General features: G+C 42.7%; 1 protein-coding gene across 2 annotated transcripts in view; it reads right to left on the bottom strand.

The window, feature by feature from the left end:
- LOC146492312 (neuronal membrane glycoprotein M6-b-like) overlaps window positions 1-17,303 on the bottom strand; it is a 46,032-nt gene that overhangs the window by 12,681 nt on the left and 16,048 nt on the right. Inside the window, exon 1 of one of the 2 annotated variants that reach the window (XM_085151486.1) lies at window positions 16,403-16,825. The exons of the other annotated variant lie outside the window; for it this stretch is intronic. Within the exon in view, the coding sequence (XP_085007612.1) occupies window positions 16,403-16,472 (70 nt within the window). The 5' untranslated portion in view covers window positions 16,473-16,825. Of the gene's footprint in view, window positions 1-16,402; window positions 16,826-17,303 lie in introns of those variants that run through there. 2 annotated transcript variants of the gene reach the window in all.

Raw genomic sequence — 17,303 nt, 5'->3', positions numbered from 1 at the left:
TTTAGAGTAAAATCTTAACTGTAGAAATTAATAAAGGAAAGGCTTGCAAGCGTCATTTTTAATGTTAATTGTTACATATCTCTCTGTTATTGAAGGGTCTTTACCTTACAAAGCACCTTTAGGCAACTGTTTTTATGATATATAAATAAAATTAAATTGAATTTAATTACATATCCTTACATATACGTAATGACAAAAGATGTTTAGTGTGACTAAAGATTATATACATATATATATTTTCACAATTTAATAAACAGCATTACTTTACAAAGCTTACACACATTTTTAAACAACTTCTGAAATAGATTTTATGCACAGCAGTCACACAGTTTTTTGTTTTTCACTGATCTAAAACGAAATGTTCACTCTGGCCGATGCCCATGTCCCTCTTTAAAAGCTGAGACTCTACATCTGCGTGAACATAACTGAACCATAAGTCTAAGATGCAACTGCTCCCCTCCAAAGAGTGTTGCTGTTGATGAAGACTCTACGTTGCATAACGCAGCAGAGCCTCGTTGCGTAATAGATCCAAATCCTATTAATGTTAATGAAGAAAACGGGCTGATGGAGAAGTGCAGCTGATAAGGCTGGATGGCTCTAAACTCCTGAGCCCAGAAGCAGGCCAGGCCTCAGGGGGCCTGCAATGGAGTCAGTGGTCGATACAATGACAACCAGGAGGTTTAAAAGCTGCTCTCGACTGACACTTCATCCTGCTATAAAATGTCTGTGTCAACAGCCAATTTAGTGTGCAAGTCTTCTGACCTTTCTTTCTTTTTGTTTAATTTGGAAAAGAGAATAAAACCAAAAGAGACGTGATAACCCTGCTTTTCAAATGCAAATCAAGAACTTCCGGGAGATATTATCGTCCAGGTCTATTCATGGATGTGACCGAGGAGACTTTGTTCATTTAAGGCAAATCCTGAGATTGCGTGATTGGATTTTAAGGCTTATATTCTGCTGTTAACTCTGTATTTTCCTTGGCTCCATGCAGCTTCATGGATGAATTCATAGGTTTCTTTAAACACTGGTCAGGCCGCTTCTTCCGGTCTGCCTCTGGCTATGACCGTTTGTCAGCCTCAGTTTAAAACTGCGCTAATGGGAAACAGACAGGCCAGAGTGGTCAGCTGTAGCCAGCCCTAATGGAAATCAATGGGCTATTCATTAGAGTAGAATTTAGGTGAAACACCGAGGCTGGCCCATCTCTCTTGTTTTATAGCTCGTTGCATCTATCTCTGCTCTTCGACTGAAATATGACTGCACGCCCATGCAGCACTTACAGCGAGCCAGCTGGAGTTAATCGCTGAGACAATATGTTACGCTCCCGCTACGATGCTGCATCATATATCACCTCAACAATCTCACACCAAGGACGACGCATCAGGTTGTGGGGACATTTCACGGCTGTCTGTGAAGGTGCCCCACCAATAAGAACAAAAGACTTTCTGCTAATATTGTCAAACAACAGAGCAGCAAATAATATGACAGTCAAAGCTGCAACTGAGGATTAACATCCCCCTACTGTTAAAAAGCTTGTTTTCCTTCCAAGTGAGCTGCTTTGGCCTACAGTGCAAAACTATACATTTGTGGCTGCTGGTAAGAGTTAAGAGAAAGGATGATAATAGACGCCTGCTCTTTTTGCTTTCTGCACAGAGCGAAGGCTAAAGACACGGGGATGGAATAAAAGAGATGAAGGCAGCATAAAGTCAGGAGTTTCAGGAAAAAAAAGGAAAAGGGTGAATGGAGATGAAGAGCGGGGACAAGATGGATAAAAGCAAGCAGAGGAACAAAGGGATGAGAGAAGGAGGTGAAGAAAGGGAACGCGAGTGAGAAACAACAGAGAGAAGAATGAGAAAGAGTAAGTGAAAAGCAGTTCTTGGCCCCAGGGCCGCAAATGGCAGTTGCCATAGCAACGTGTTACCCGCGACCCAGTTCAGCGGCAGCGTAGTCCTTAGCAGCCGCTGCGCTCTTCTCACACGTACACTCAGAGTGATGTAGCCTGATTCAAAACCCAGAGATCGGTGCTTTAATGGAAGTCAAAACAAAAATAGCAACCAGCTGCAGGACATTAAAGCAACTGAAGCTATAACACAGGAAATATGGAGGGAGGGCAATCTGGTTTACTCTAAAGTCACTGTTTGGGAACTGGGTCAAACAGAAATTGCAGTATTGGGCAAGTAAGAATAGTATACTGTTAGTACATGCCACAAAAAGTCACATAGACTGCTGATGTGGAAGTATCGTGCCCCACTCACACATGTTATAACTTATAACTATTATAACTACTGACCATGATAAGCTTTCATGGTCTGAATTTATACCTTTCATTAAGTGATGCAGGAAATTCAGCTAACAGATGCTTCACCAGGAACTAGTTAAAGCTTAGTTTTCTGAAGTGGACGTACATGAGATGCTCGTCTATATTCATGTGTATTAATGACAGTGAGTGACTGCTGGCAAGCCCCCAGTTTAGAAAAGCACGAGCTGCAGCAGTAGATGTGCAGCCTTAAAGAGTATTTTAAGATTTTGAATATTTTCACAGTTTTGCAGTCTCTTATGAAGGGAAACTGAAGCCATTATGTTCTCCAAAGATGTCTCTGACCAAAACAGCGCCTTTTCTCCAACAAATCATGGGAGTTGACAGTCAGCTGCTACATCTGTTTGTGTTACAGCGGGACATAAATGTGGATTCATTCCAACTATTTCACTATTTCATCCTTAAATCGGATACTTGTGAGGTAAAAGTGCCTCTATCATCACGAAAAGCTTGAAAACTGGTGATGTAAAAACTTCCACTACCCACCATTTACCTACTGTCAGTGTAAAGCAATGCAAATATCTTAAAAGTGGCATACAGTCCAAAGTGGGGCACACCCACCACCATCAACTGCAGCTAACACAGCAACCAACAGGAGGTTTCTGGTGCAGCACCAACAATAACCAGCAAAGAGTTGCCAACTGGTAATACACCAAGAGTGCACATTTTCCCCAAGGAACCACAGGTTATGAGGGTTTCACCAGCTGGTCTCTAGGCCTGTGTGGCTGAGGCCTTAAATATTTAACAACAGTGGCATTTCTTCATCCTCATTTCATCCTTTCTGAACAGTTAGCCTTGTTTTTTTATTTTTTTCATCAAATTCAAACCCAAGTCTGATTGGACAAGAGAGCCTTTGAGGCTCTTTGACTGGATAAATGAGGCCTGGCACGCAGTAGATGTGGTTGGAGACAGAAGCTGTCACAGATTGCTGACATCTTTTGTGATTACGCTCCGCTTCCTGTCAATCACCTGACACCCACGACACAAAATGAAGAGAAATAATCCCTCAAATACACTTCGCATTATAAACTTTGTCACATTTTGTAGCATTTGGTTTTAATAACAGACATCTAAGTAGATATGAAGGGAAAAATAACTGAGGTCGATATATCATTGTTTTCTAGTTAATACTGCCTTGATTTATGCACTATATTTCTCTGCCTACATCGATTTCTGTGCTTCTATAAATCAGATTTAAATATAAACTCAGAGTAAAGGCGTCCTGATAGTTAATGATTTGCCATAAACCTAGTGGCACCGCATGATTATCGCCAACTGTGAGTGCGCACAGTGCATCTGCCAGGAATAACAGCGTTATTAAAGCTTTGTGAATATTTCAGCTGCCGATCTGGCCACTGCCTGAGGCTCCATTCAAATTTAGAAGTGTTGTATTCATTATGGGGCAATTTCCTCACAGTGCATTATGGGTAGATTCCCACAAGAGAGAAGAGAGCGGGAAAGGTGTGGGAAAGTGAAGGAAGAAAAAAGAGATGGGGGGGGGGGGGGGGGGGGGGGATGGATGACTGCGCCTCCTCTGGTGGAGATGAAAAAAAAAAGCCCCATCTGCTCAATGGCTGCAGACTCGCGGCACAGCAACGCACAAACTCGTAACTACAGCTTGGGAGATTTCCATTGTTCCACTTTGTGGAGAGGGATAAAATGTTCTTCAGAGCTTCTTCAAAACTGCAAAAGAGAACATCAAAAGTGCAGCATTACGAAGCCAAGAAAATGAGATTGTTCAATTTGCTTTTCCTCTGTATTTTCTTTAACCAGTTTTTTCCACCAACATTATTCACTAAATCTGGGAACACGGCTACATCACCGCAACAAAAAAGAAACAGTTGGATAATCAGCCTGGTTGTAAGGAAGCCAACAGCTAGGCCAGATTATGCACATTGGCACAAAGTTGCAAACGCTGATTGGTTGCAACCATTGTGATGTGCCAGTAATGTTCTGGGTAAACATTTTAATATTTCTGACTATAAAATGTTAGAAAAAATTACCGTGAGAAATTCCTGGAGCCCAGACAGTTTTCTACAAAGGATCTGTCTACACAACAGCACTAATGTCAGTCCTGTCAGTGTCTACCTGTGATTGAATCGAGCACAGTGATGGGTGTAGGCCATTTTGTCTGAAGCCATTTAAGTGGTTATGCAGATAAAAATGTTAAAAAGCAGAATTTAGGGTATATTTCTTGCACTTTTAGCAACTGGACTGATCAAAAAGACAGCAGATGATAAGCTGTCATGGTCCTGAATCTAAAGATAATCAGTATACTGTGGCGTAGATGCAAATAGAAGCCAAAACAATTACTCACTGCAATTAATTTTAATCAAATTTGACTAATATACTATGAACAGGACTATCTGCATTCACTCATCTCTGTAATAAAAAAATAATTATGTCACGGATTATCTGGCAGGTTATTAGCACATGCACAGATTCGACAAATCCGTCTTCTGCAGACCGTTCTGTGCAAAGAAACAACATGAGAATACTTTTTTTGTTTTCTTTTCTTTCAATTTTCTCCTCATTTTGCCTCCATCTGTCACTGATCTTACAACGACACTTTGAAGTTGTTTTCGGTCGCTTTTCAGAACAATAAGAAACAAAACAGCACATAATAGTTTACCCGCAAAAAGCTTGTAATTCGCTCAAAACGTTTCACTTATTGCTCAAAAGAAAACATTTGTTTCCGTGAACAGATCAGTGTCAAAACCTTGACAAATGTACCATCCTGTCAGTGCAACAGAGTTTAAGTGTGTGGTGGTTAGAGCCACTGCCAAAGCAAAGAGGTCCTGGTTTCAACCCCAGGCTGGCCTGGGCTCTCCGTGTTGAGGTTGCATGTTCTCTCTGTGCTTTTGTGGGCACAAATCCTCTAGCTTCCTCCCACAGTCCAAAAACATGTGTGGGTAAAGTGGTGTTTCTAAATTGGGTGAGCATAAATGTCTGTCAGACTGGCAACCCGTCTTTCCACCCCTTGACAGCTGGGGTGGACTCCAGCTCCCCTGCAGCTCTGAACTGGAAAATCGATGGATAGGGCTTTTCTGATGAGGGGTTTCGTCTTAAACTCTAACAGCAAGAAGTTACATATTACCTGTGTGGTGGAGCAACTATTAGACATCTTTCATTTTTATTTTTTTCTTTTCAGCATCCCGATGACTCACATCAGGTCATGTTTGCAGAAAAACAAAATATGCATGACGGATTCTAACAACTGGCTTAATCGTTGTGCGTTAATGGACTTACCCAGAAGACGTCTGAGTATGTTCAACTGAGAAGGACATGAACTTTCATGTGTGGAAAGTGTGGACTGCTCAAAAGCATTTGCATTTAGTTCAAAGGAATGATAAGTTCCTGATGTTGGAGATAGTTTCTGATCTTTTGATTTCTGTTCTGAGGGATGTACCAGCTTGAAGCTGATTAAAAGGACGTGCTGGGTTTTTTTTGCTGTTTTATTTCCCACGGTACATAACTGACCCAAATCTTCTGTTTGTGAGAAACCCTTGGCTGATTTTGCAGAATTACGAAGGGCCACAGGGTCAGCATCTGTCCTGGCGTAACTGAGCTTGATGGAGCGTGCGACGCTCAAATCCCGTTCTCGGCACTCCGCTGCGTGATCAATACTTTTTTATCCCGCTGATCTGTGCCGTGTTCATTCTCCTGCAAAGCTCCCTCGTTCAGCAGTCAATCTGAGCTAAACGCTGCCAGCTGGGAGAGAGAGAGAGAAGCAAGTCCCAAGACACACATAGCAAACACACTTACCCATGTTAAAATAAATTCTACAGAAAAGCCTACACAGATGGGGCGCACATGAGAGCGGATGCTCACACAGATGTAGAGCAAAACACACAAACTCTCGAAATCAGCTTGTTGCCAGTTTGCATCCAAAACATCATGGTTGACACTGACGCTTCCAAAAAGATGACACGCCAAGAACAAAAATAATGAGCAACATGAAGTTTAGGACCCCCGATTCATCTTCAGGCAGTCACGTCATTTGGAGCGTTTCATCGCACAATATGATGAAAGAACACTGTATTCCTCTGGGGCTATTTGGCATAATGAGGCGAGTGCAATTAGCATGCACAGCACTAAAGGAGTTCATTTAAAAGCACCTGCCTTAAGCGTGCAGTGACACGATTTAAAGCCTGATGGCAGATAGTTCACTGACCTCATACCCAGTGTGAAAACTACTTAAACCGCTCTCCGTTGTCTCCTATCGTCTCGTATTCAGAGGCGGGGTCACCTGTCCCGAGCCACCGTCTGCTGGCTCGGTGGAGCGCAGTCAACGCTATTACTTTGAGTCTTGTTCCACCAAAATGTAAAATGGCCCCTCTGGCCAGAAGTGCGGTGCCATTGGAGTGAATGGCTCAGCGGTTACGCAACCAACTTGGCTAATGTCACTTTCCCTGAGACGTCAAAGAAGTCAGTGGCCCTCCCCTGGCCCATTCGCCTCTCCTCCAACTCGCCCTCCTCCCGCTCGATGTGATCATGAAGATTCACTTTTCAGCCGCCTCAGGGACTCTGCACGTTAAGTCTGTGTGTGTGGCACAAAGGCACCACTGAGCATGAACTTTAAAATATGAGCTACGAGTCTCATTTACTATAACACAAAAGCACGTTCTGCGGTGGCTGACTTCACACAGTTACATCTCTTATACATATAAAAAGATCTTAAAAGGCTACGAGATGAATCGTGCATAAAAAAGCAGGACTGAGACTCATGCCTGAAATCGAGCCACAGAATGACCTACACGTAACTCCGGCAAGTCACTTGTTGATGTCAGCTGTGGCTAATGATCACAAGCGCTAATCGGCGTCAGGAATTTTATTAGGTATGGATGAGAGAAGCAGATTGGACATCAGTGGGTGATGGACGGGGGCCAGAGGAGGCTGGCATCACTCAGGAACAAGACATGCTGCGCCAACCTGCCACTTGCTGCTATTCATATACTCACTGCAGTCTGGGATTCTAACATAGATGTCGTGTTGGAGGGTGATGTGTTCAGATTACAGTTTTTTTGCACTAGCAGGGGTGTTTGTTTCCAAATTCTAGCAATCTGTTGCTTCTTGCTAGGGCAACACAGTTACAGACATCAGCGGTTTGGGTGTAATTTTGTTTTTAATTTAGTCCTCAGTCAGAATTAGTGGATAATGTTGGTTAATGTTGGCATGATTGTGAGGCTAATGCGAGCTAAGAGGTCCTTCTTCCACAGTAGGAAGTAGCTAGCTGTCTTAGAAAGGCCTGCACCTGCACTAATATTTACACACCACTTTGCATTCATTCATTCATTATAATTAATCTGTGGTTCTCATTCACAGTGTGTCTTTTGACCCCTCATCTGCCACTCACTGATTCAAGTGTTTGCTCATAGAGGGTCGTCTGATTGTTGGGGTTTTCTATCTATTATTGTAGGATCTTTACTTTAAAATATAAAGCGCCTTGAAGCAACTGTTGTTCTGATTTGGTGCTGTATAACTAAAATTGAACTGAACTGGTGTTTGTGGAAGAACTGGCCCTAGTAGGACCTCATCCAGGGAAGTTCTGGGGGATAACAAGGTATTTAATGCGAGGTAGGTAGCATACTAGAGTAAGAAGAAAAGCTAAGAATGGTAGGATGTATACTGTTAAACATCACCATGAAAAACATAATATTCATGATGCAGTCGGAACAACAAAAACCAGTGCAACCATGATGATGATAATAATGAATTTTAGGGGTTTCCGTACAGGTTTTTGGGGCAACGAATTTAACTGTGACTTCCAAGCCTAACAGATCTCCTGCCTTTTGCCCCCGTATCAGGGGGCGTTGGGGCTTAAGAGGTTAACTGTGACTCCCAAGATCCATTTTAGGAAGCAAACATGGCATTTACTTAAAAGACCAGTTTACAGAACAGTTGCAGACAAACTGTCTGATGACCAATTTTATATGACACCCAATGGAGGACGGCTCCATGCTTGTTTATGCCAAATTCTGATCCTACCATCTGAATGCTGCAGCAAAATTTGAAAGTCATCAGACCAGCCAACATTTTTCCAAACATCTGTTTTTAGGAGTGACACCCAGCGTGGTCTTCTGCTGCTGTAGACCAAAATTGTGCATTCAAAAATGAAATGCTCTTCTGCATGCCTTGGTTGTAACAAGTGGCTATTTGAGTTACCTAATGCCTTCCAATCAGCTTGAAGCAGTCTGGCCATTGCCCTCTGACCTCTGGCATCAACAACACATTTTCATCCAGACACCTGCTGCTCACTGGATATTCTCTCTTTTTCTGGCCATAAACCCAGAGAGGTTTTGTGGGAAAATCTCACCAGATCAGCAGTTTCTGAAATACTCAGACCAGCCTGTCTGGCACCAACCACGTTCAAGGCCACATAAATCACCTTCCCTCAGTGCTAACTTCATAGTCATGTTAACTGTTTCTGGATGCATTAACTTGCTGTCATATGATTAGCTGAATGAAATTATGGCACATTCTCAAGTTTAGTTTAGTCATTTTGGGCAAATTTACACGCTGTAGAAAAATGTCCTAAATCATCTACCTGATGTCCATATTTTAATAATTAAAAAGACTGGACCTGCCACTGTAAGTCACACAATAAAATGAGTTAACCCACTCTAGAAACCAAGTGAAATTAAACTAACAATATTAAAACTTTGTTGACATGTTGTACAACACCATGCTTTCTTTTTAAAACTCCTTTGTGACGCAGCGAATACAAAGATTCCTTTTAAGGTGAGAAACAAAAGGCTCTTTTAAAGGGAGTTTCCTCGGTGCAGCTTTCATGCAGACAATAAATAGCAAGGCACTCTAACACGACATAGTCCTTGTTTTGTGTGTACACACAGAGATCAGAGCCAAATAAAAAAATGCGACCACAGTGCAGGGACCGAGAGTAAGAGCACAATGGTGCACCACACGGTCTCGCCCACATGTGTGTACAAAAATAGAGCTTTTCCTTTAGTGCAAGCGAAGCACTGACACAGACATTCCCCTCAACCACTCCTGGTCATTGACACGTAAACAAATACAAGCGCACACACGGACACACACATATCCAGATGGAGGCTGACAGCATGCTTTGGGCAAATGGCTTCAAATGAGGAACACATGAGCCTCTCTCTGTGTGACGGCTTTCACATGCTCCCACAACCTCACACACCTCCGGGGCGGGAGGAGGATAGGCGAAGGGTGTGTGCGCATTAGTGTGAATGTGGGAATGAGAGAGAGGGAAAAGGACAAGACAAAGAGGAGAAGAGAGAAGAAGCAGAGGAGAGAAGCAGGAAAAAAAGAAAAACGTGGCACTTAATGACAAATTAATCGGTGGGAACAGTGAAGATGCCAGAGCACATGGGGTCAGATTTGTCAGAGGGATTTTGAAAGCATGTAAAGACAGAACCACAAGTGTAGTTTGTGTTTTGCACAGAAAAAAAAAAAAGATTTTCCTTTAGTTTTGCTGATTCCTTGCATGCAACATTGACCTGATAGCATAGCAAATCACCGGCTACATAAAAAATGCATGTAAAATCATCCATTTATGGATATTTTGAAGCCTCAACTTTGGCATCTTTGACTATCTTAGGAGGATCTGACGGAGAAACCAAGCACACAGGACGCTTCTGTGACAGAATCACACGGTAGCCAGATCTGAAAGCAAATGCTGCGATATTGTCTATTTGACTAAAATGGGACCATATTTTCATGTGTCGCCAAATACAGAGTTTAAACTGGTGATAGAGATCATAACCCCATAAGGAACATTCCTGCTGTGACATTAAATCAAGTTGGAAAACGAGTCATTTTCCCATGCACTTCTATTCTTTTTTTGCAACCAGAGGAGTCGCCCCCTGCTGGCCATTAGAAAGAATTAAGGTTTAAGGCACTAGCAAATAAGATTTCACTTTTTAAAAGACAAACTATACTTCTTAAGTTTTTCCTATTTGTCTTTGATGCTTATCTATATAAATAAGTATAGTCTTGAATCACTATTAATGTAACTTGTTCTTGTTTTAACCCTGTAAAGCCTGAACTATGAAATAAACTTGCGCGTTTACTGAACTTTCTGACAAATTTAAAGTCATACTGATGATGTAGGGGTCTCAAAAATTCATATTAAATATGATGCAGTTGGTGTTACAGGTTCATATAATATTTTTGGCATTGATGAACAAACAGATTAAAAGTTCACAAGGACATAACTACATATAGTTGATGTGTGGGAGCTTTTTTCTTTTTGGTCTGCCATAAAAAGCAAGTGAAGGGAGTAAAAGCCTTAGTGAGAGGAGGCTGTTTGTAACAAAGTCAAGTAGGAGACCGATTCCAGCTCAGGCGAGTCTGTGCATTCGAGTAGACGTGGGTGTGTGAGAGAAAGAGCGAGGTTTGCATTTGGCCGGACTGTTAGGTGTCAGCTCCCAGTTTAACGGTGACTGAATCACTGTGTCAAAGCACCGCTACAGGAAGCAGCACCTGGAAGCATGGCTTACACCAACACATGTCTCAAAAAATATTCATATCAATGTAACTTTGGTATATCGTGACCTGAACTTTATCTAATTTCTACTTTGCAAGAGAGAAAAATATTGGGATGCTCCACAAAGCCGCTGAAGATAAATGCGTGTAGGCCGAGTGATGAATTTACCAGTTTCCTGCCCTGAAGACAAATATAAGAGCTGAATAATGAGTGGCTTTCTGCTAAATCTTACTCCTTCACAAGTGTGGAGAGGAAGCTTCTTAAGATTTATGTGTATGTGTGGGTGTGTGTGTGTGTGTGTGTGGCAGCAGAGCTTTGATTTGGTCTGTAAAGTGGATTACAAGGCAGAAAAAGACTGAACACAGGCGGCATGCTCCTTCAAAAAAGGAGCAAAAATCTCCATTGGACGTATATTTACTTGGCAAATAAATCCTCTGTTGGTGCTTTATAGCTACACATAAAAAAAGAGAGGTCAAGAGAGGAGCTCAACTTTTTAATATGACATTAAAGAATAGCTTGATTGAGATGTAGTAAAGAAAGCTGGGGAGAGAAACTACACCGATGTTCACGAGAAGCACAAACCAAATGTCAGCAGGGAGAACAGCCCCGCCCCGCTCCTCACCGCCGCCTCACCTGATGGAGGATCATCAAACAGAGGTTGGCCTTTAAATTCAAGGTGTCAGCCTGGGCTCAGCTGGACTGTAGCACTGAAGCTTTTTTTCTCCAGTGACCCCTGTCTGCACCCCCCCCCCCTCCAAAGAAAATATACACATATAAGGCCAGGATGTCATCACACCTCACAGTGGTTATTTTCCTCTTTGTGCAACCTTGCTGTCACTTTATGAATAAAACTGAAGCATATTTTCAGATTGTTATTTTTGTGATGTAAAAATGTGTTAAAAATGAGCAAATTGGCATTACTGGCACTGCCTTTACTTGGTGCCGGATCCATACAAAAGATTTGCAGTATCACACAGCAGCACTAACGGCTACTAAGTCTCTGATTGGATGCCCGGTCGATGGTCTTAGAAACCAGTTCTTACTGCATCCTGGATGCAGCTCTCTACCTGCAGCAGGGCCCGCTTGGAGTGACTTTTCAGCTCAAAGACGACTCCTAGAGCAGAAAGCTAGAAAAACTAGTTATGGTGGCTCTGGAGTCTGTGGACCATGGGGTGAGAGATTCTCTAGGAAGCATGTGACAGGAAGGGCCAGGACTGGTTGTTTAGCGGAAACAGAACTTTCAAAATAAGAGTGAAAGGATTGAAGTGAATTGATTTGATTTAAAATAAATTTTATTTTATTTTTTTCTAAAATGAGCTGTCAAATCTGGATAGATTCTCGCTGGCCTGGATTCTAGGCAAGAAAATGAGCTTTTTGAAATTCACAAAGACATGCAGACCCTTCAGTCTGCTTTAGCGCGAGAGTCTTGTAAGATTCAGAATTTTTAAATGCAGATGTGGGTAAGACAGCAGAAAGCAAAAAAAAATCAAAAACAAACAGCCTGATTAAGAGGAGCTCGCTTTGTGCTTCAGAAGCTGCAGCAGCAGCTCTGCCCTTCCATGCAGAAAATTCGACTAAACCTGTATCCTTCCAGACAATGATGTAATCTCTTACGGTTCTGATCTGAACATCATAACCAAAGACGGCGAGCCGGCACTGGGTTATGTAAGAGCAGGCCTGCACGCACACACAAGCAGGGGAGGGAAGGACGGTGTGTGTGTGTGTGTGTGTGTGTGTGTGTGTGTGTGTGTGTGTGTGTGTGTGTGCGTGTGTGTGAACAGGCCAAGCATTTACAACAAAGGGCAGGACAGAAGCAGCAAGTTGAAATGCGCTCAGGGGCACTTTCAAGCGCTTAAAGCCGCTTCAGGGAGTCACATTAAAGGTAAAAAAATGTTTTAAAAAAGAGATGCTTGCTTTCGCTAATCAAACCGTCTCAGCCTAATGAAATCTGATATAATTGCACCTCAGAGAGCATAGATGATGTCTTGTTATCTGAGCTCAGAGCACCTCAACGCACAAACGCACAGATTAGAGATTATAGGAAGCAATCAAGCAAAAGGATCAATCCGAACCCACCAAAACACCACCCGCCACCCACCCCCTGATTATAAACCACGTCTGTGTTCTGTGTTCATTTTCCAGTTTGTAATTACTCTCAGCGAAATGTCACACAGAGACCCTGCAGACAGACACAATGAAGGTTCAATTAAGAACATAGGGAAAATGTAGCTAATGGAAGCAAGTAATGTGAAGAGAAATAATCCAAAGTATGTGCTAAAATATCAAACTTATGACTCAGTTCACTTATAATATTCTAAGAATAACCAAAACTAGACACACCATGAAAGCCAGCTGCTTCACTGCTTCCTGTCTTCATGCTAAACGCTAACTGACAGACTTGACTTTGGCAAGAAAGTTAAAAAAAATTACATCTAACTACACATCCTCTAAAGTACAGAACTTTTGAGCATGAAACTCAAAATATTTACATTATGGACAGATTTTTCAATTGTAATGTTTTCACTTTGTCTCTCTTTGTCGCAAAAACGATCCTAAAGACATACATACTGTATATAAAAGATGGACTTTGGTTAGCATAGTTTTGGAACGGATGTTAAATGGGTGGGTTTAACTCAGGCTCAGAAGGATGCTGTGTGCTCATTCAATAGTAACTTGTCAGTCACAATGTAGAACCCACTCAAACATATCCTTCTTGGTCATCTCTTTGGACAGAAATAAGGGGCTAATTTAAAAAATTAGCATTATGCTGTATTCAATAAAACTTTAAATTAGTGCTTGAGCCCATAAACTCATGAGAAAAAAATTTCCTGAGGTCACAGATCAAGGCAACAAACGGCAGTTTCTCTTTTGGCTTTTATACAATTGGAATTCCATCGGAGCCGCCCTCTGCTGGCCGTTAGAGAGAATGCAGGTTTAAGACACTTCGTAAATCCGTCTTTTATGTACAGGTGGAAACGCCTGCTATAATAAGAACTATCACAAAGATGCTGTTCGAGCTATTTGGCGGGAGCTGGCTGTCTCCATTGGGGTGGAGGCCCCCATTGCTTTTGCAGTGTATTCTATTAGGTAGCACTTAGCATTCATTTAGATTTTCACGAAATGTGTCCATGACATTGAGTGGATGTTACAATGAAAAAAGTGTAAGCCTCTACAAAGAGAAAGAACTCTACTTTTTGTTGCTCTTGCTACAATTTCCTGTTACCCACGGTGCCACAATGGATGTAACCGCAATCAGCTGACATAAGCAGTTCTTTAATCAGTCGTTTAAAACTAAACACGAAGAATCCGCTGCAGAAATAGGAACTCAAGCATCACAATTTAAGCACAAATCCTGCCTTGAGCCTCCGACTGTGACACCAAGCATCTGGGATTGTTTAAGTGTTTACTCCAAACTTCGTACATGTGCTTCCTGATTCAGAAATGCTGGCACACACGGACACAAGCGCCTTACACGACAGCGCTCGCCTTGTTGCCCCAACTTTAAGTCTTCAGCTTCTTAAGGGATGCTACAAGCTTATGGTCACATTCCAGATGTCAAAGGCACACACAAATGATTACACCAACAAATAGGCCATCCTCCAATCTGGTCTATTTTGGGCCACTGGTGTAGGTGGACTTGGTTGCGCAACATCACACCTGGAGCACAGCAGCCGAGGCTGCAGAACTGGGAGAAAGCAGCTGTGTTATAATTTCGCTAATTCAGAAAATAGTCATTAATGAATTCAAGGGCTCAATCGATAGCTATAAATATGGCTCTCTATCTTTAGAGGCCTTTAAGGAGGCTTCGCCCACTCTCTCAGCTGAAGTCACACAAAAGGCTCTCATTGGACATGGACGTGCGCGTGACAGGATGCCTTGGGAGAAGATGATGTAATATCTTTTTGAAACATCACTGTTGAGGGACACCCCACTCTTTTGAACTTTACGTCACAGATAAACGGTGACCCAGCAATATCACCGAGACAGGACCAAGGAATAAAATAGAGTTCCAGCAAAACCACATAAACTTACTGACAGAGGATGTGCTTCTAGTTTAATTTCTAACTAGGAATAAAGATTTCCTTCCAAACTTACCGAATCCAATCTAATACTAAAAGTACAAATGTCAATATTTGCTTCCAATCTAGTCATTTTTAGCCTGTTTTATACATGCTGCAGAAATACATTTATGTTTTCAAGCATAAACACTTAATTTTAAGATGGGTTCACACACAACTGTGAATGCAATCTGCAGAAGACACTGCATGGCGCTGTGAGGTGAGTGTCTGTGCAAAGCACTCCGGGCGTATGCACTCTGACTTGGTGTCACCTATCCTCCTCTCTAAGGAGGCCTAAGGGCAGGATGTCTGATCAGCTGAAACACAACCCTTCCCCAGGTGTAAACATAAAGAAAGGTGTTTATCTTTAAAACACCCATCACTGACTAAATTACGACTTACACCTCAGACTGTTTGTGCTGCACATTCACATTTTAGTAAGTCTATAATCACCACGGCCTGTTTTCAGCTGCCCCCAAACTGCAGGATGTGATTTTTACTACCAGGCCACAACGAAAACAAATCAGTCACATCCACTCTGTATGGACGTCGAGTCCTCCGACGCACAAAGAAACGCCTACACAGAGTCAGTATGAGCAACAGTTTGAGCACGATTTTGAGGGAAAAATATAAATTGCTTGCTTGTGTTTGACAGGTGACAGGCTGTTTGCACATTTGCGCCTGTAAATTAATTGCATGTGCATGTAAAGGTCTAAATGTATTTTAACCACTGATGGTGTGAGATACATTGTTGCATTTTCATTGTATTATATAAAAACGAGCATGGCGCAGGGGTCCAAATCGGCATGCGTGCATCACACAGAGGCTCTGTTTCGAGTGCGCCTGGGTTCTAAATGATGGACGCGACCATCTTTTTGCGCCAACAGGATCATTGATTGTTTCGTAGCCTCCAGTTCGTCTAATAAAAGCTGATTTTTTAATTATTTTTTTAAACAACAACAAATAAGAATCTCTTCTATATTCGATTAATCGCGCTCCTGACAGTTCAGCCCTTATGGAGACCGCCGATAACAATCAAAGCGGCTGCGGCGGGAGGATCCACCTGGCGGAAAACAATAATGCAGCCGTGCACGGCGCGCGGCCCCGTTATCAGCCGCTCATTAGGCAGGAATGAGCTCACGATCGTGCAGCAACGCAAAAGCAAATTGGCATTAATGCATGCTCCATAAAACCAGAACGAGCAACCTTCCCGAGCGCATCAAGCCGCCCACCCCCTCATTGTCTCCCCCCTGCATCCGTCTCTCTCCCCCCCCCACGCACACACATTCTTTGAAATCGCAAACCAAGACGTTAAATTGCGCTCGAAACCGCGCGAAATAATCTCGATCACCATATTCCCACGTCGCCAAATCGCCCTCAAATAGGTGTGAGGCCGCAGAACAAAAAAAGCCACGCTATTGTGTCGCGCGCAAGCGAGAAAGCCATTGCAAGTAGGTTAAACCCGCTCGCGCTGGCGCAGACGCAAATGTCTCCAAAGACAGGGGGGAAAAAAATGCCAAAAACGCGCAAATGCCAGCTGCGGATTGAGCGTACCTTTGCTCTCCTGCCCCTCGTCCTGAGTCTCCTCTGCGTTGGACTCCATGGCAGGCTTTGTCCCGTCCATTATTTTAGGGGAATATAGTCTCCTTGCAGGCTACTTGCACTTGTACCTTACAGTGTGTGGATGATGGAGCCTATCCTGGTGACTGGATGCTCTCTCTCTCTCTCTCTCTCTCGGTCTCTCTCTCTCTCTCGTACACACCCTCCCTCTCTCTCCCGCTATCTCTCCTTCTCTCTGTTTAAGCTCGCCACCGTCTCTCTGTCTAAATCAACAATTCAGTTTCGAAATGCAAATGCACACGCATCGGTGTTACAGAATAATGCCCCCAAAATAATGGCTGCCGACTCCCTTTTTGGCGCCCAAAATCATCCTGATGATGTAAATTACTCTCTAAATATATTTGGTGACATATTATTGCAAAAAAAAAAAAAAAATTAATAATAATAATAAAATCCTGTCAGACTGTTTCATCTGTGGATTCCTGTGATTTTGATTTGTTTTATTGTTTGCTTGGATAAGGACAAAATGTGCAGGTGATTTCAATATGCAAACTCACGAGTAACCATGCAACCACAACCACACACACACACACACACACCGCCCCCTCTCCATCTGGTGAGCTAAGAGAGAAACAGAGAATGAGGGAGGGAAGGATGGAAAGAGGCAGAAAGAGGAAGGGAGGGAGGGAAGAGGGGAAAAGAGGGAGATGCTGTAACAGAGTGTAACTGTGTGAAATAAAAGCGAACAAGAACCTGAGCAGGAAGGCTGGGAAAGGGGGTAGTGGCTAATTTTCAGCTTTCTCTCACATTGAACATCAGTTATTTTAACACTTCTGAGCAACCAGTCAGCTCTCATTAACAGCCAGCACGCTCGGTTGTGTGTTGCATAATGGTT

Source organism: Neolamprologus multifasciatus, chromosome 23, assembly GCF_963576455.1.
Source record: "Neolamprologus multifasciatus chromosome 23, fNeoMul1.2, whole genome shotgun sequence".
Lineage (NCBI taxonomy): Eukaryota > Metazoa > Chordata > Actinopteri > Cichliformes > Cichlidae > Neolamprologus > Neolamprologus multifasciatus.
Note: the sequence above shows the minus strand (reverse complement) of the source record. Positions and strands in the feature narration are given on the sequence as shown.